Source organism: Lonchura striata, chromosome 36, assembly GCF_050655825.1.
Source record: "Lonchura striata isolate lonStrDom1 chromosome 36, ASM5065582v1, whole genome shotgun sequence".
NCBI lineage: Eukaryota > Metazoa > Chordata > Aves > Passeriformes > Estrildidae > Lonchura > Lonchura striata.
In genome coordinates this window covers 13,061,509-13,081,443 of record NC_140738.1, presented here as the reverse complement: position 1 = coordinate 13,081,443, position 19,935 = coordinate 13,061,509, and the positions used below count along the sequence as shown (strand labels likewise).

General features: G+C 50.1%; 1 protein-coding gene across 1 annotated transcript; it reads right to left on the bottom strand.

The window, feature by feature from the left end:
* Positions 1 to 12,106: 12,106 nt before the first annotated feature.
* LOC146764192 (uncharacterized) lies at positions 12,107 to 19,283 on the bottom strand. The gene is made up of 2 exons (XM_085565684.1): positions 17,708 to 19,283; positions 12,107 to 14,440 (listed from the first exon to the last, which is right to left on the bottom strand). Exon 1 carries the CDS (start codon positions 18,540 to 18,542, stop codon positions 17,718 to 17,720), a length of 825 nt encoding a protein of 274 aa, XP_085421810.1. The 5' UTR covers positions 18,543 to 19,283; the 3' UTR covers positions 12,107 to 14,440; positions 17,708 to 17,717.
* Positions 19,284 to 19,935: the final 652 nt, after the last annotated feature.

Below are 19,935 nucleotides of genomic sequence, written 5' to 3'. Positions count from 1 at the left end.
TATGGGAGGATCCACATTAGATGATCCTCAGTGACCTTCATTGGGCAGTCTTGGTGATCTATGGGCCTGGTCATCTGTGTTGGGAAGACTCTTGGCTGGGAGGCTCCACATCTTCCTCGTTCCCTGTGGGCACCTAGATAAACCCAGTGGCAGGAACATCCACTGGGGCACAGACCAACAATGGGAATTCCTTGGGGAGAGCAGATTTAATGACTTCCAACTCCATAAAATCTTTTGCATTCAATCCTATCTTCTGGTGGCATCAAGGAATACTGAATGGTCTTGGAGGTATGTCCTAGGTTGACTATATGATGCTTGTATCTCCAGTTGTCTGTTCTGTTTATAGTGAGTTATAATTTTTGCACCTTTAAGACTTGTTCCGAGAGCAAAGGAGGGAGAGAAGGGCAGAGTTTGTTTTCAGAAACTGCACTCACTCCTCCACATTCCTGCTCCTGGGCCGGGTTGTCTGCAGATGGACAGACAGAGGTACAGATCTCTCCTTTACTGTTAATTAGTTTTAGCTAGCTGTGGCAGAGAAGTTCCCTGGACTGTGGCTGTTTTTCCCTTTTCTTTGGACCTGTTTAAACCTGCTCTGGCCTGAACACCCAGAAGAGCACCGGCAGCTCACACCTGTGGCCCAGCGGGCCAGGCCTGGACTGTGGCATTTCCAGCACCGGAGGGACTGATAAGAGACTGAGTGAGCTGAGCTACAACCCACGGAGGGACTTCCTGAGTTTGTCTCTCTTTTAGAGCAGCAAGAGGTTTTATTGTTTAATATTGTTTAGGTTTTATTCTTTAAAAAACAGTTTTTTCCACTGTTCTCCAAGGAGATACTTTTCCCAAACTGGCTGGGGGAGGAGCCAATTGAATCTGCTTTCCAGAGGAATCCCTTTGGAGGTTCTCTCCCAAATTTGCTCTGAACCAGGACAAGGTCTTTTCCAACTTCAGGGATTCCACGATTTTGATTTCCTATTGCCCAAGGGTGTCTTCTGCAGCCAGATGGTGGAAAAACTGGGGAAAAGACCAAGATTTTGGAGACAGTGGGTTAGAAACTCCACCAAAAAGGTTCTTCCCTCCACCCAAGCACGTGGATCCTCAGCCGGCATGGACATGGAAGTCTTTTTCTTTTGGCCTTGATTTTGTTTTCATTTCTCTTTATCCCTTTAAAATATCCAATATTGAAGTAAAAATAGACATTGAACTAAGTTAGTGGATGTGGTCATGGTAGGACACAGACATGGTGGGACACGTGTAAGAATGTGCCCTCTGTTGACAGAGTAGACAAGTTAACCTTTTGTTCCCTTAAAAAGGACAAAAGGCCAGGTGTTTCTCTCCTCAATTTGGTTGAAAGACACCTCATAGGACCTTGGGGACTTCACCTCAAACCTAAGGGTAGCTAATTGGACAGGAGCCAAAAAGTCCCACCTAAGCAATTCCCTAGAAAAGAAGAGAACAAAAGAAGTTAATTGCTTTTGTGAAGTGTTTTAGCAAGAGCAAGAACCTCTTGCCCTGACTTGGCTTTTCTCTGTAAAAAGCTTTTTTATTTTTGCCTTTTATTAAAACTTTTTATTCCCAACACTGTCACATGAGCCATCCTGCTTGTTTTATGCCACCTGAGGTAGCTGAGCTATCAAGGGTATAATGCTTATCTCTGAGAGCTTATAAGACCAGGCTCAAAAAGAGAAAAAGCATTAGACATGGAGAGTGACATGGGCATGAATGGACATGGAGGGGGACAGGGCCATCCCTAGGGACATGGGGAGACACAGGCATGGATGGAGACATGGGGGACAGTGACAGGGATGGAAACATGGTGGGGAGACAGCCATGGGTGAGGACATGGTGGGACATGGCCAGTGACAAGTGGGGACATGGCCATGGCTGGTGCCATGGGAGGAACTTGCAGGGGATGAGGGGGATGCTGGGTTTGAGGGAGTTGAGGGTTCCTGGGCAGGACTTGGACCTTGCTGAGGCCTTTGGGGAGCCCAGGCCGAGCAGCTCCGGCTGCGCTGGGAGACCCTGGTGGAGGTTCTGGGGCAGCTGCTCAAGGACCCCTGACCTGGAGCCCCAGCTGGGCATTGGGCTCCTGGAAGGGGATGAACGTCCTTGTCCCTAGGAGGGAAATCCCAACACCCCCAGGGTGTTTGGGACAGCTGAGGGGCCACAACAGGGAGGGGAAAGCCCAACAGAGCTGTCCTCCTCCTAAGCTACATCCTAAAAGTCCCAAAACTCAGGGATTCCTCCCAGGAAAAAGCTGCCAGGAGCTGCCTGAATTGAGGGAAAGGGGGGATGTGATCCTCAAACTGAACAGGAGGGGCCTGGATCCCCAAATCCAAGCCCGGGGTGAGAGGTAGAGCTGGAGGCACAATGGGGAAGGGGTGGGAGAGCAGGGGAAAAGAGGATTCTGACCAGGAGAGGAATGGGACCCTCAGATTGAGTTGGGAGGGGTCTTTGGGTTGGGGGAACAATGGGAGTGGGGAGGGAAGGGTGGGGATGGGGTCAAAAATGGGTGGTTCCATGGGGATCCCTTAGTGTCCCCATCTCTTGATCCCTGGAGTGATTTCCGTGAGGCTCTGGGAGGGGGGAATGGATCTGCACTGGGTGGGTCCCCAAGCCCCCTGCCCATACCTGGGGGGCTCATGGGAGGTTCCCTCTACCCAAACGCTGGTGCTGCAGCCATGGGGGAGAGGTGGGTAGGAAAGGGGGATCTGGGGTGGTCAATGAGAGGAGCAATAGGAAGAGGAGAGAGAGATGAGGAGGAGGTTAGGGAAAAGAAGGAACAGGAACAGGAGGAGGATGAGGAGGAACCGCAGCAGATCCACATGGTTTGTCTGCCCTTCTGCTGAGTCTGCAGCTCCCCTGGTCATGGCAGCATTTACTCCCCCAGATCCTGCAGGTAAGTGGGGAGGGGGAGCTCACCCCAAATTCATTGGGGGACCTCTGGGAGGTTTTTTTTTGCAGGGAAAGGGATATTTGGATCTTGCATTGCCTCAAAGGTGAGACGCAGATGCCCCTTTGGAGACTTGTGAAGGGTTCCTGTAGCGATCTCTGTACCGGCTGGGGCAGTGGTAACAGTTTGGGGGGGACATTGGTTTTGGGGTTCCAATTGGCATCGGAGTGGGGAGAGCAGCAATGGCCAATCCTGGAGCTGGGGGATCCCAGCAGCCTGGAGGAGTGGGAGACTCTGGAGATGAGCAGAGTCTGGGCCCATCCAACTGTGAACAGGGTGGTGACTTCTTGAGCTGGACTTGGGCAGCAGGACCAAGGTGCTCACCCTTTGTTTTTCCCAAGCCAGGATTTGTCCATCCCAACCTTTGTGCAGGTGGAGCTGGTGGAGGCTGTGAGGAAAAGGAAGATAGCATGGAACACTGAGGCAGGTGAGGAGGAAGTCACTGCCCCTTTCCCCCTCTCCTCTGCTCCACCTATCAGCCCAACATTGCCCCTGGCTGCAGGACAGCACTGCTGCCAACGCTGTCCTGCCAGGGATGAATTGGTGGGATCTCCTTCCCCTTCCCTCTGGCATGGAGGCAAATCCCATCCTCTCCTTGTCCACCCTCCTTTCTCTTCTCATTCTATCCTTCTTCCTTCCACATCCCTTCCTCTTCTTTTCTTTCCTTACCCCAGGCACTGAGCTGCAGACAGAGACCTGGGAGGACAAATCGCTGCTCAGAACCTCTGTTTTGAGGCTGTTTTGAGCAGCTCCACAGCATGGGAACCCAATGGGGAGGAAAAGCCCTGGAGATCCCACACAAGGAGGGGCTGCAAACCCAGCCCTGGGAGTTGTGAGGAGGTAAGAGCCCCTCTGTGCCTAGAAGGCAGCCAGAGATCCATTTGGCACTCAGAGATGGTGGAGATGACTCATGGTGGGCAGAAGCTCCACAAGCACTTGGAATGTGAGAAGGGCTTCAGCTGGAGCTCCGGAGATCAGACCTGATCTGGCACCAGGTGATCCAGATGGGGAATCAATCAGCCCTACAAGTGTGGGGAGTGTGGGAAGGGCTTTGGGTGGATCTCCAAGTTCATCAGCACCACAAGATTCACACCAGGGAGAGGCCCTATGAGTGTCCCAAGTGTAGGAAGTGGTTTCTGAGAAGCTCCAATCTCGTCATAATGAGCCAAGGGGTCAGCTGGAAAAGTATTTAGGATAATTGAAAACTGTGGATGAGTCAAGGGGACAGCTGGGAATATAACTGAGATAGTAGAAGATTACATATTTTAGTTAAGATTTTAAAATTAGTTAAGAAGCTAAGTTGCTAGCAAAAATCACATGCCTTAGTTAAAGAGTAGCAAATATATTAGAAAAGTAAAGCTAGGAGTGACAGGGATAGATGTAGGAATTGTGAAGGAGCAGAGACCATAGAAATATCTTGCCTTAAGAATAATCAGCAGTTAGGAGAGGCTACCGTGACCAGCAGATCAAAAAGTCCTGCAAACTGGCCATGGGTGAAGAGTTTACCTTGAGGAAGACAGCTTTCTTCCTCCCTTACACCCACTCCCTTATTTCAAAATCCCAAAGACCCAGTTAAGGAAACACGATTGCACAGCCGTAATGGATATTCAGCTGATTATAATACGAAGCGGGCAGGTAATGATTATGTATTATGTGTCCTTAGAAACAGCTTGGATATGTAAAACCTTTTCTGTATAAATAGAAAGCAGGAGTCTGCAACTCCTTGCACATGTACTTGGAAATGATTCCACATGTGTCCAGCACTGCAATAAAATACCCTTCTTTCCAGCTTTAATTAGTTGAGGAGCCGTCTGTCCATGCTTCAGTGCATCAGTGGATTCACACACAGGAGAGGCCCTTCTGCTGCCCTGAGTGCGGGAAGGGCTTCAAGCACAGCTCCAGCCTCGTCACCCACAGGCACATCCACACCGGGGAGAGGCCCGGTGAGTGTCCTGTGTGTGGGGAGAGATTCTCCAGAAGCTCTCGCTTGACCCAACACCGAAGGAGGCACCATTAAGGGAAGCCCTGCGAGCACCCCCAGTCCCAGTGTCACCCCCTTTCCTGCCCACAGAGCTCCTGAGCCAGCGGCGGCCGCAGCCGCTCCCCGTGGCCTTGCACAGGACCCCCTGTGATGGGGCAGGGAGGATTCGGGAGAATTCGGGGAGGATTTGGGAGGATTTGGGAGGATTTGGGAGGATTCGGGGAGGATTCGGGAGGATTCGGGGAGGATTTGGGGAGGGTTTGGGAGGATTTGGGGAGGATTTGGGGAGGATTTGGGGAGGATTTGGGAGGATTTGGGAGGGTTTGGGAGGATTTGGGGAGGATTTGGGGAGGATTTGGGAGGATTCGGGGAGGATTCGGGAGGATTCGGGAGGATTTGGGAGGATTCGGGAGGATTCGGGAGGATTTGGGGAGGATTTGGGGAGGATTCGGGGAGGATTTGGGAGGATTTGGGAGGATTCGGGGAGGATTTGGGAGGATTTGGGGAGGATTTGGGAGGATTGGGGAGGATTTGGGAGGATTCGGGGAGGATTTGGGAGGATTTGGGAGGATTCGGGGAGGATTTGGGAGGATTTGGGGAGGATTTGGGAGGATTGGGGAGGATTTGGGAGGATTCGGGGAGGATTTGGGAGGATTTGGGAGGATTTGGGAGGATTCGGGGAGGATTTGGGAGGATTTGGGAGGATTCGGGGAGGATTTGGGAGGATTTGGGCCGTGGCGGGCGGGGTCCGGCCGGGACCGCGGGTCGCTGCGGGTCTGCCCAGCAACTGGTGAGTCATCAGCCGCGCTGTCTCTGATTGGCTGAGGGAAGGCGGGAGTAGGAAAAGGATCGGGAGAGATCCCGCCCCGAGCACCAGCACTGGCAAAACAGTCCCAGCCCGGGCACAGGGAGGGAATTTATTACCATCCGAATCACAGCAGGAGAAGGGAAAGAAATCTCTCCAACACCTTCCCCCCACCCAACAGGGATCACCCAGACCAGGGGTTATCAATGATGGAGAGTCGGGGGCATCTGAGTTGGGATCAGAAGCCAATTTTATTGAGTGTATCAGGTGTTTATATAGAGTTTCACTTGTATGGTGCTTATATAGGGCTCTGTTTTTGGTAACAATTTCCCATTAGTTACACTTCTTTGTGACATCACATCACCTGGTAACATTATTTTATCACTATGTCTCCCAATATGTTTGTTGGTCACTTCTTGCCCAGGGAGACTTTATCTGTGTCTGTCTCTGCCATGGTTTCTGCTCAATCAGGCAGAAGAAGAAGAAGATATCAGGCCCCTTTATCAATTCCACTGTACTCTCTGTTTTATTCCCCATACCTCCCCCTATCTGTTCAAACAAAAATATATTCTTAAGTGATTTGTCTATTAATTTTTTCACACAATATAAAATACAAGGAATAAGCATAACAATACAAAATATAGTCCTAATACATATAAGCCTATTTTAACTAAATTTCTTATCCATCCACCAAGTCTCCAATCCCCCAGAAGCTGATCTAGCCCTGTAAGCCCTGATACCACTGGGTAATCATAACCATTTCCCCAAGGGCATAAGTCTGTTAGAGGTTAAACAGGTGCTGATGTGGTGGCGAGGTCCTGTTCACAAGGGTTCTCCTCCAATGTTGATGTTCAAGGTGAATCTTCAAGTGATGCAGTCAAAGAATCTCAAAACGCCTTCACATTGTTTGCTGGAATCCACTTGGAACCATTCTCTGTGGACATGCAAGCAAAACCTCTACCCCAGCCTGGTCAGAGAGAAAGACAGGTAAACTTTCCTAGGAATTGTTCTGGGGAGTTTTGAGAAGGCTGAGAGAAAGAATTAAAGCAATCTTGCAGCTGGTGTTTTGAACAGTTGTTTTCTTATGTTTACTAAAGGGTGTTTCCTTAATTAGCCAATCATGTGAGGTGTGTTGATTAAAGGACCAGTCAGGTCTACCGGTGTTGGAGCAGTGTATAAAAAGAAATGGGTTCCTAATAAAATTAGTATTAGTCTCCTGGAGAGAGTTAGATTTTATGTGTCGCCTGACTCTTGTTCCTGACTCAGTGGTGACACCAGGTGACATCAGGTGACCTAAGGATAAAGCCCCAGTATCTTACCAGATCCTGGATCCTTCACTAAGGCAAGGGATTTTTCCTTTTGTTGCAATTGTGAATTACAATTAAAATGTCAAACAATCAGGGGTTGGGGTCCATCAAAGATCATTTCAAGAAGTTGAACACGTAAAAGGCTTTCTGCAGTCTCTCAGAAGGGTTGTCCTCTCTGCCCCCCCCTTTCTATTGTACCAGGAGACGCTTGAGGGAGCCATGTTCAGTGACAGATTGGCCTTTTGAGGAATGAGGAATACCTGTTTTGTGCATAGTTCCCCAAAGGCAAAAAAGGTAGCAACTCAGCAGGAAGTATAAGCTGGGCCATTGCCTTTACTTCAGGTGGTATACCCAGAGTTACAAAAGCAGCAGTGAAGTTCTAGAGACATCTTTAGCCATTTTCCCTGAACGGGCTGATGCAATGTCTTGGTTTGAAAAGACAGGAGTCTGTGTAGGAAGGCAAGACCCTCCTGTGAAATGGAAAATGTAAACCCCCCTCCCTCCGAATTACCACAATTTCAAAATTAAAAGGCTGTCAAGCAAAGATATGGGAATGGGAATAACAGTTCTTTACTAGGAAAAAACCGAAATTTAAAAAAATGCAGTTAGTACAAACAAAACTAGTGATGGAGTCAGAAACCTGACACCCTGAGGAGTCAGGGTGTTGGTAATAGTCCAGTTAAATGGTGGCTGCTCCTCCTGGAGTGGCTGATGAAATGCTGCTGAAGTGGTGATCTCTAGAAGGGTGGAGTTTTCTCTGAAGGTCTGGTAGTAGTTGGGCCTGGTCTTCCTCTGGGAATCCAGCAGAGAAGAAGCTGCTTCTCTGGGAATCCAGCAAAGTGGCTGCCAGTGTCTCAAAAATGCTGATTTTATGCAGGTAGGAATGCTTGGCTCCTCCCTCTGGGTGGAGCATCTCACAATGGGATGATGTAACTTTACTGGTCATGCAGTGAGTCATTGAATGGTCCATGAACAGAAGATATCTCCCCAGAGAGAGACATTGTTCTTGGAAGAGATAAGAAAACTGCCCAACCTCCAACAGATGGCAAATAGAATACATGCTTATCTTACAAGCCAGGACACCCCACATCCCCATTGTCCCCATTGTCCCCAGTGTCCCCCTACTGTCCCGATGTTCCCAATGTCCCCGATGTCTCTGATGTCCCCAATGTCCACCCGTTATCCCTGATGTCCCCCCAAATGTCCCCACATCCCTGATGTCCCCCTATTGTCCCTTATGCTCCTGCATTGTCCCCATGTCCTCAGTGTCCACCCATTATCCCTGATGTCTCTGATGTCCCCAGTGTCCCCTCCCCATTGGCCCAAATATCTCAATGTCTCCAATGTCCCCATATTGTCCCCATGTCCCCCAATGTCTCCTATGCCCCTGCACTGTCCCCATGCCCCCAGTTTCTCTCCATTGTCCCCACATCCCTGATGTCCCTGATGTTCCCACATCCTTGATGTCCCCCCACATCCCCATTGTCCCTGATGTCCCCAGTGTCCCCCCACATCCCTGATGTCCCCACATCCCAAATGTCCCCCTGTTGTCCCCGATGTCCCCACACCCCTGACGCCCTGTCCCACTCCTCAGTGTCCCTGTTAGTGTCCACGCGGACGCCGCAGACGCGGGCACTGCTGGGGGCGCCGGGGCGGCTGCACTGCGCCTTCGCGCCCCCGGCCGAGCCCTTCACGCTGCAGTGGCTGCGGCACCGCCATGGCGCCACGCGGCGCCTGCTGGCCTTCGACTCGGCCGCCGCCCGCCGCACCGAGGCCGCGCCGGGGGTGCTGCTGTTCCTGGGGGGCCAGGGGAGCCCCCCCGGCACCGCGCAGGTGAGGGGAGGGGAGGGGCTGCGGAGCCCTGCGGGGACAGCGGGGGGCGCCACCGAGCAGGGGGTGTCGGGTCCTCCTGGCCGCCAGGGGGCGCTGGTGGGAGTGGGTGGCCTCAGTCCTCCTGGCCACTGGGAGGCGCCAATGGACAGCCTTGGTCCTCCCGGCCACCAGGGGGCGCTGCAGGCATGGAATTGCTTTGCCCCTCCCAGCCGCTAGGGGGTGCCACTGGCAGTGGGTGGTTTTAGTCCTCCCGGCCACCAGGGGGCCCCAGTGGCACGTGACAGCCTCGATCCTCCTGGCCGCTAGGGGGCGCTGTGGGCATTGTTTTTTTGGAAGGTTTTGGGAGCATTTTTTGGGGTTTTTTGGGAGGTCCGGGGGGGGTTCGGTGGGTGATTTTTGGGGGTTTTGGGGGCATTTTTTGGGTTTTTTTTGGGGAGTTTTGTGGGTGATTTCTGGGGGCTTTTTTTGTGTGTTTCTGGGAGGTTTTAGCGGGTGATTTTTGTGGGTTTTGGGAGCATTTTCGGTGTTTTTTTTTGGGGGGGTTCTGGGGGTTTTTGGGCACAGAACGGCCACGGTCCTCCCAGCTGCTAGGGGGCACCATTGAGGCTGAACGTTTCCTCGGTCCTCCCAGCCGCCGGGGGGCGCCAGGGAGGTGTCGCTGCAGCTGCCGCCGCTCTCGGTGTCAGACAACGGCGCCTTCGTCTGCTCCGTGAGCGCGCCCCGCGGGCAGGTGCAGCAGGTGCTGCGGCTGCACGTGATTGGTCAGTGCCGGGAATGGGCGGGGCCGGGGCTCCCAGTATGTCCCAGTCCCTCCCAGTATGTCCCAGTCCCTCCCAGTCCCTCCCAGTATCCCCAGCTCACTGTCCCGTGTCCCAGCCCCTCCCCGGCTGTCCCTGCTGCCATCCCGGCTGTCCCCGGGGCTCCTGGCCGAGCTGCACTGCGACGCCGTCGGCTTCTTCCTGCTGGACGTGGAGATCCGCTGGGAGCACCGCGCCCACGGACACCCCAGGCCACGCTTGGGGGACACTGAGGGGGACACCGAGAGAGACACCTTGGTGACCACCCTGGGGCCCGGCTGGGACGTGCCACACCGGGTCACTGTGGTGGTGGCGGGTGAGGGACACATGGGGACATCAGGGATGGGGTTTGAGGACACCTTGGGACATCAGGGATGGAGTTTGGGAAACCCGGGGACATCAGGGCCAGGGTTTGGCCACAGCTGGGGACATCAGGAACGGAGTTTGGGACACTTGAGAACATCAGGGATGGGGTTGGGGACACCTGGGGACATCAGGGATGGGGTGTGGATGGTCTGGGGACACCAGGACTGGAGCTGGGGACACCTGGGACGGGGTTTGGGACATTGAGGATAGAGTTGGGGACACCAGGACGGAGTTGGGGACATCAAGAGTGGGGTTGGGGACAGCTGGGGACATCGGGAATAGGGTTTGGAGGGTCTTGGGACAGCAGAGATGCCTGGGGACACTGGGGACAGGGTTGGGGACATCAGGAATGGGGTTGGGGACAGTTGGGATACGGCTGGGGACAGCTGGGACGGGGTTGGGGACACCGGGGATGGGGTTTGGGACACTGGGGACAGGACTGGGATCTCCTAAGGGACATCAGGAGCAGAGCTGGGGACAGCGGGGGGTGGCCGGTGCCACCAGGATGGGCTCGGTGCCACCCAGGGGTGCCGGTGCCACCCAGGGGTGTCGGTGACGTGTCCCCAATGTCCCCACAGGTGCCACCATGCCCAGCGTGGAGGACAAGGTGGGGATGGGCCTGGTGGACATTTGGGGGCATCTGGGGAGGTTTGGGGACATCTGGGGACATCTGGGGAGGTTTGGAGACATTTGGGAACATTTGGGGACATTGGGGACACCAGTGGGGTTGGTGACACTTGGGGAGTTTGTTCCAGTTTGGATTTTAAGGTTCTTTTTTAAAGCATTGATTAAAAAACCCAAAGCACGAATTTAAAGTCATTAGAGAACCAATTACCCAGCTCCAATTGTTCACTGGATTTTTTTTAAAAAGCAATTTTTAAAAAGTTCCGTTTCCCATTTTATCGATTTTTCATCAAATCTTCGCTTTTGTCACGGGAGAGGGGCAAAAAAAGGATAAAAAAATGGGGGGAAAAAGGAAAAAAAAGGAGATTTCCTTTCCCATTGTTCCTTCATCTCCACACATCCTAATCAATAGCAGAGAGTTAGCAATGATCAATAGTAGGGAGTTATCAATAATCAATAGTGAGTTATCAATAATCAATAGCAGATTATCAATAATCAATAGCAGTGAGTTATAAAAAATCAATAGCAGATTATCCATAATCAATAGCAGTGAGTTGTCAATAATCAATAGCAGATTATCAATAATCAAAAGCAGGGAGTTATCAGTGATCAATAGCAGGGAGTTATCAATTATCAATAGCAAGGAGTTATCAATAATAGCAGATTATCAATAATAGCAGTGAGTTATCAATAATCAATAGCAGATTATCAATAATCAATAGCAGTGAGTTATCAATAATCAATAGCAGGGTGTTATCAATAATCAATAGCAGGGAGTTATCAATAATCAATAGCAGTGCATCATTCAATCGGCATTTTTCACAATATTACAAAGAAATCAATCCAATATTATTTATTGATTATTGATTATTGATAATTATTAATTATTAACCATTACAAATAAATTTGTCCGATATCAACTATTGATTATTAATTAATCAATATTGCAGAGAAATAAATTCAGTAGTAATTACTAATTCTTTATTATTACCAGCATTGCAAAGAAATAGACCCAATATCAACTATTGATTATTAATTAATCAACACTAAAAATAAGTTGATCTATTATTAATTATTAAGGATTAATTAATCAATATTACAGATAAGTCTATCCAATATTAATTATTAATTACTGATTATTAAGAATCAATATTACACATAAATTAATCCTATGTTATTAGTTATTTATTATTAATCAATATTACAAGGAAATCGATCCAATATTATTATTATTAATATTACAAAGTAACAAATCCAATAATGTTAATCAATGTTAAAAATAAAATAATCCAATATAAATTATAAATTATTAATCAATATCACAAAGGAATCAATCTATGTTATTAGATATTAGTAATTATTATTAATCACTCGATATTACAGAAACTTTTATCCACTCTTCATTATTATTTATTATTAATCAATGCTACAAAGGAATCAATCCAATGTCAATTATTTATTATTAATTAATCAATATCACAAATTAATAGTTCCAGTATTAGTTATTAATTATTGATTATTGAGCAATGCCACAGGAATCGATCCAGCATTAGTTACTGATTATTGATTATTGATCAGTATCACACAGGAATCGATCCAAAGCTCGTTCCCGTGTAACGTTTCCTGCTCGCGGCGAGCTCTGAAAGTGCTGATCGCGGGTCTGTAAAATCACAAACTAATCACTAATTACACAAGTTAATTAATAATAAACTAATTATTACACAAGTTAGTTAGTAATAAATAACTAAACAAGTTAATTAGTAATGAAATAATAATTATAATAGTGATAAAATCGGAGCAATAAAAACGTGGACAATGAGGGTCAGGACACCACAAGATGATAAAAAATGAAGAATTTTGGACACCCAGGAGTTCTTGGGCACTGTGAAAACACCGATCAGTTGTTCTTGAAATGTTAAAAGTTTATTAATAATAAAATAGTTATTAAAAATATAAAATAAAAAATTAAAATAATAAAAATAATAAAATTAAAATGCAAAATAAAATCAGAGTTATCAAAATCTGGACAATGACATTTAGGCCACCACAAGGTGATAAAAAGAAAATCATTTTGGATGCCCGGATGTTTTTGGGCACCGTGAAAAATGCCAGTTCTGGTTCTTTAAAATATTTTAAAAATTACTGATTCAAACAAGTTAATTAGTAATAGAATAGTTATAAAAATAGCAATAAATAGGAGTAATAAAAATTTGGACAATGAGGGTCAAAGCACCACGAGATGATAAAAAATGAAGAATTTTGGACATCCAGGAGCTTTTGGGCACTGTGAAAACACTGACCAGTTGTTTCTGAAATTTTAAAAGTTTCTTAGTAATAAAACAATTATTAAGACATATAAAAATAAAAATAAAATAATAATAAATAAAATAAAATAAAATTTAAAAATAAAATCAGAGTAATAAAATGTAGATAGCGAGGGTCAGGCACCATGAGACAATAAAAAATTAAGAATTTCAGACATCCAGGAGTTTTTGGGCACTGTGGAAAATAACAATCAGTTGTTTTTTAAATTTTAAAAGTTTATTAGTAATAAAATAGTGAGTAAAAAAAAAAAGTAAATAAAATCAGAGTAATAAAAATGTGGACAATGAGGATGAGAACACCACAAGATTATAAAAAATGAATTTTGGACATCCAGGAGTTCTTGGGCACTGTGAAAAGCACCACTCGCTGGTTTTTGAAATTTAAAAATTTACAAATTCAAAAAGTTAATTAGTAACAAAATAGTTATAAAAATAGCTATGAAATCGGAGCAATAAGAATCTGGACAATGAGGGTCAGGACGATGACAAGACAATAAAAAGTGAAGAATTTTGGACATCTGGATGTTTTTGGGCACTGTGGAAAACACCAGTCAGTTGGTTTTTAAAATTGTAAAGGTTTATTAGTAATAAAACAGTTAGTAAAAAACCAGCAATTAAATCAGAGCAATAACAATGTGGACAATGAGGTCAGGACAGTGACAAGACAATAAAAAGCGAGGGATTACGGACGTCCGGATGGTTCGGGCACTGAGCTGCCAAAACCACGCCTTGAACAAGGAATAACCTAAAAGCAGCAGCCTGTTGCATATTCATCGATCTCATGCATGATGCATCAATCCTGTCCAGCCACAGAGCCCGGAGCAGTGGCAGCCTCTTCTCAATCCCGCGGCGCCCGCAGGGCTGAGCGGGGCACGGAGAGTGAATTTCCTTTAATCAGGGAGCCCTTGTGGCAGCACATTGCTCTGCCTCCCAGCATTTTCCACAGAGGAGCACAGAGGGAAACGAAAGAGAAATCAATTTCTGTTTCTGCTCCTTGTTTTAGTATGTGGAACGTGTTTGGAGAATTGTTTAACGATTTGTTACCCAAATTGTTGCTGGGTTGGGTTCTGGTGAGGATCGTTTGAGCCTGGGGCCAATCCAACCCACCTGGGGCTGGAATCTCAGAGAGGGTCACGAGTTGTGAGGAGTTAGATTTGGGAGTTAGAAAAAGCAGTTTGTAGTTTTAGTATCTCCTTTAAACAATATATTAATAGAAAAAGCAGGTTAGTAGTTTTAGTGTCTCCTTTAAACAGTATATTAATGTATATTAGTATAGTTCTAATAAAGAAACCATTCATCCTTCTGAGCTGGAGTCAGGCATCGTCATTTCTTCCCCCTGGCTCGCCTGCATTTACAATAAGCTGTAAATTCTTTTTCTCTGGAAGATTTCGGTGTCCTGCGGCTGCCGTCCCGGTGCAAGTACCTCATTCCTTTCTTCCCACGCACAGAGTTTCTATTTTAACCACAAAAGCTCCGTTTTAACCACAAATCTGCATTTACCCTGCCATTAAAATGTTAATACAGCACTACTAATCAATGTAACATAATACAAACCCTATTCAATATAATACTTGCAAAAGCCAACCATAAAATATGCATTTTTCACAGAGGACATCCCGAGGCTGCTGCAGGGACAGCGATGTCACCGCTGTGACGTCGTCGGGGACGGTGACATCATCAGGGACATCGCTGCTGTCACTTCTCCCCCCTCCCCAAACCACACTGGATTTGAGACGAATTCGGGGAATTTTCATTGCAATTGTCCCAAATGCGGATGGGAATTCCTGGGGTGACGTCACTGGGGACACTTGGGGACATTCTGAGGACGCTCTGGGGACACTGATGGGGGTGGCGGTGGGCCAGGGGCTGAATGAGCCCCTCGGTGCCTTGCAGCAGAGCCGGGTTATAAATGACAATAGAATAATCAGCTTTTGAAATTCTGTATTGCCTTCTGCACGTTGTTATTGAGCACGAGGATTTTGCTGTGGTACTTGATATTGATATTGATTACTGATAATTCCTTGCAGCTGCTCGCTGGTACAATAAAATCGATCTGTTTATGTGTGCAGCGTATAACAAATTTACTGCTAGAGTAATAAACAGATATTGTATCATATGCCTTAATATATTAAAAATAGATAAATATTAAACAGATCAATAATAAACATTGAAATAGAGACTATGCAATGTTAAAATGCTTTTGTGTGACTGACTCAGGTGTAAAACAATTCAGTTGTTTCCCACATCTGTGGACCAGCCTCACCAGGTGATACCAGTGACACAAAGCTCAGAAGAATTTATGAATTTATCAGGGGGCCTGAAACAACAGGGTGGAACCATGAGAAGAAATCAAAAACATTGACTTAATCTACAGAATGTCCTGCAGACAAGTCAGAGGTGAGACCCAAACACGAGTTCCTGGGACACCCAAACCTCCCGGGAGTGTTTGAATAATGTCAAAACTCAGGAGTGTGTTCGTGGCCCTGCAGTGGAACCGGATCCGGAGAACGAAGGGTTAAGTTGAGGGGGAGTTCTTTGGCCAGCCCCAAAACCCTTTTTTATCCCTGATTAAACTTTGTTTAGTAATCCCTTAGTGAACTTTGTTTTTCACACCCCGCTGGGATTTGGGGGGCCGGGGGGGTCCTTGGACAGCCCCCGCTGCTGAGCACTGACCCCCCTCACCGAGCACCGGGACCCCCCAAAAACCGCACCCGCACCCCTTCAGTGCCCCCGACCCCCCCGAGCACCGGGCCCGGACCCCCCTTTGTGCCCCCCACCCATCACGGGGGTTCCGCCCCCTCCCCTTTGACCCCCCAGAGCTGCGGGACCCCCGGGAACAGCGCCGGGACCGGGGGGGCCCAGGGATGTGAGAATTGGATTCGTAAAGGATTCCCAAATCCTGGCAGAAAGCTCACACTGCCTTGGACTTGTCCATGCAAACTCTGAGATTTTATTGTGCCAACGAGCAGCTGCAAGGAATTATCAATAATCAATATCAGTATGAGCACCTCAGCAAAATGCTGGGAGTCAATAGGAACCTGCAAAAGGCAATAGAGAAGTGCCAAACCCAATAGAAAAAGCAGAAAAATGCAAAAGGCAGCAGGGGAATGCAAAAGCCTTCTGAGTGCTCTCACAATGGCCCCAGGTGCGGCTGGTAACGTCATCCCAGAAACTCCCATCAGCATGTGGGACAATGCCCATGAAAATTCCCAGAAAATTCTCCGAATTGGTCTCAAATCCCGCGCGAGGAGGGGACTGGTGACGCCAGCGCTGTCCACCAGGATGTCACTGTCCCTGATGGCATCAGAGCGGTGCCATCGCTGCAGCAGCCTGGGGAGATCCTCCACGGCTTTTTGGCACCGCTGGGCCAGGGCGCGCCTGCTGGGGCCACCGGGGCCACTGGAGCCACCACAGGGACTCAAGAGGAGGTCGTGGATGTCCCCAAGTGTCCCCAGCAGGTGATCCTTGCCCAGGCAGGCACTGGCATCCCACAGCTGCTCAAACTCGGCCACTTCAGCCACCAAGGCCTCAGGGACATCGGGGGACGCCTTCTTTGTCCCCTCCAGGATGGCCTCGATGTCCCCGAGCCGGCGCTGCAGCTCCTCGGGGAACCACCTGCCTCCTTCACACTCTTCCACCAAGCGCTCCAGCGGCCCCAGGGCCACCTGTGCCCAATGTCCCCTTCTGGTGGCCACCATAGCTTGGCTGCTGGCCACCATGGCCTCTCCCATGGCCTCGTTGGTGGCCGCAGCCACCTGGGCCTTGTGGGTGGCCCTGCCAAGGCCCTCTTTTCCCTGCCCAGGGCCACCTTCAGCTGCTGGGCTGTGGCCACCAGGCTGCTCCCAGCTGTCCTCCTGCGGGTGGCCACGTTCTGCAGGTCCCCGGCCCGGATGGCAGCGATGGCCGCGTCCCAGCGGGCGTCGCGGAGCTCGGTGGCATCCCAGGCCAGCAGGGCCCGGCTGTCCTCGAGCCTGACCACCAACTCCTGCCAGGCCCAGCCCGCAGCTCTCACATCGGCCCAGGTGGCCCCTGGGGTGGCCCCAAGCACGGCCAGGGCCTGGCCCAGAGAGGAGACACCACGGTGGCCCAGGGAGGTGACACCGCCCTGCTCCAGGGTCTCACCGAGACTCCAGGTAAAGTTCCTCAGGTTCACGTGCAGGGACTCTGGGGACATGAGCTGCTGCTTGTCCCTCTGTAACCTGGTCACGGTGGCTGCCACCTCACCCAGGGTGGCCACCAGATTCACCAGTGACACCAGCTGGTAAGGGGACACCTGGGGAGGGGACAGGGGAGGTGTCAGGGACCTGGAGGCATTTGTGGTCTCCTACGGTGGCCCCAGTGCCCTCCCAGGGTCCCCTTTGTCCCCTCCCTGGAGGGCTCTGCTGTGTCCTCTGTCCCTTTGTCACCCCCTCATCCCCTCTGTCACACCCCTGCCACCTCCCACTGTCCCCTCTTCTTGCCCAGGGAGACTGAAACTGTGTCTGTGTCTCCCACAGTTTCTGCTCAGTCAGGCCTCAGATATCGGGCCCCTTTATCAGCTCCATTGCTTTTCTCTCTGTTTTATTCCCCATACGGGGGCACCAGGGCTCTGCCCAACAGGGGTCACTGGGGATCATCCAGCCCGGATCCTCCCATGGGGGATGGAGCTGTAGCAGCGCACCAAGTTCTTCCCTCACTCTCTTCCCTCACTCCAAGCTCTTCCCTCACTTGGGGCACTCACAGGGCTTCCCTTAGTGGTGCCTTCGTTGGTGTTTGGTCAAGGCTGAGCTCTGTACAAAGCCCTTCCCACACTTCCCACACTCGTAGGGCCTCTCCCCGGTGTGGATGCGCCGGTGCACGGTGAGGTCGGAGTTGTGCTTGAAGCCCTTCCCGCAGTCGGGGCAGCGGAAAGGCCTCTCCTCTGTGTGAATCCGTTCATGTAGGAGGACACTGGAGCTGGTCCGAAACCTCTTCCCACACTGGGGACACTCGTAGGGCCGTTCCCCAGTGTGGATGCGCTGGTGTATTCTCAGGTGTGAGCTCAAACCAAAGCTCTTCCCACATTCCAAGCACTCATAGGGCCGTTGCGCAGCGTGGATCACCTGGTGCTGGATCAGGCCAGACCTGTCTTTGAAGCCCTTCCCACACTTCCCACACTCGTAGGGCCTCTCCCCGGTGTGGATGCGCTGGTGCCTGATGAGGTGGGAGTTGTGCTTGAAGCCCTTCCCGCAGTCGGGGCAGAGGAAGGGCCTCTCCTCTGTGTGACTCTTCTCATGTCTGAGGAGATGGGAGCTGGTCCGAAACCTCTTCCCACACTCCCCACACTCGTAGGGCTTCTCCCCAGTGTGGATCCTCTGGTGCTGGATCATTTGGTAGTTCCACCTGAAACCCTTCCCACATTCCAAGCACTTGTGGGGCTTCTCCCTGCCATGAGGCTTCTCCACCAGCTCCGAGCTCCGCCTGGATCTCCGCCCACCTTCCTGGCTCAGGGGGGCTCTTTCCTCCCTGCAGCTCCCTGGGCTGGGTTTGCAGCTCCTCCTCCTGCAGCATCTCCGGGGCTTTTCCTCCTCCTCCATCCAGCCAAGCCCTGGCAATGACAAATCCTGGTTTGGGGAAAAAACAAGAGGAGAGCACCTTGGACTGGAGGTTCCTCCTTGCCCAAGTTCATCTCAGGAAGTCATTGGGAATCTTGTGTCTGTAAGAACCTCCAAAACACCAAGATTCAGCCCAAAAATCCCACAAACTTCAAGACACAGATCAAAAACTCCCCAAACGTCACAACTATGCAAAAACCTCCTTCTCCAAAACATAAAGATTCAGCTGCCACATAAAACCAAAGCACCAACATTTAGCCCAAGAAAGCTCATAAACACCAAGATTCACCCCGTGAAAATCGCGGATCCCCCTCCACAGTCACCTGCTGCATGTGGGGGGAGCAGCACTCCTGGGGCTGGGGTGAGGCTGCAGACACAGGGAGGGGTGGAACCTTGTGGTCCTTCCTCTTTCTGCTCCTCCTCCTCTTCCTCCTGTGTCTCTACTCTTCCTCACACTCCTCCTCCTCTTACTATTCTTCCTTCTCTTGCACAATCCCACCCTCTCCTGCCACCTACATCGTTTGACCATTTTGTTCCTCAAGCCTGCTTCTCCTTCCCTTCTCCTCCTGCCCCCAGGCCCAGCACCCACTGCCGGCTCCCTCTTCCCCCCAGCCCCACAGCATCCCAGCGCAGGGGCAGGGATGGAGCTGGGGCAGGTCGGGCTGGGGCAGCGCTGGGCTCTCGGCCGCTCCCGCCCGCACTCGGTCCCCACTGCAGCCGCTCCCGCCAGGACAGCGCGGGGGGGCCCGGCCTTGGCGCTGCCCCACTCCCACCTCCCCAAATTCCCCTCGCGGGGCCATGGGGCCGAGGGGGGGCGCAGGTGGGTCCAGGTGGGAACGCGGGGAGCTGCGAGTCTGCCTGGCAACTGGTGAGTCATCAGCGCCGCGGGCTCTGATTGGCTGAGCTCTGCCCGAGCCCTGGGGCTGCAGCACAGAGGGGACACCCTGCTCCAGGGGGGATGTCCCACAAACGGGGGACCCCATGGAAGGAACCACAGGAAAGTGTCTTTACAAACAGATGCTGTGAATCTGCTCGGAGATAGGGCCAGGGACCTGTACATAAGGAAGTGACAGGAGAAGCCATCAGTTTCAGAAAATTTTATTAATTGATGACAGACACTGCTGCTCAGCTAAGGTCCTGCTCAATTCATGAACTTCCAGAAGAACAACAAAACCTTAACAGATCCATGAATATCATCTGCTGTACAATAGTGGGGTGCATATTAATGGGGGTATATAGTAGGCGGATTGGGATGTCTGTACCTCTCAAGTACTTCAGCCAACACAGAAAGGGAAAGGGAGATGCAGCCGGGAAAATTAGGATGAAAAGGAGGCTCTGTCCTCTAATACTTAGAGAGAGCCGATGGGGAATGTCC

What these genes read in the sequence shown, in the direction of transcription:
- LOC146764192 (XM_085565684.1), bottom strand. Translation starts at nt 18,542, where the DNA reads ATGGAGGAGGAGGAAAAGCCCCGGAGATGCTGCAGGAGGAGGAGCTGC.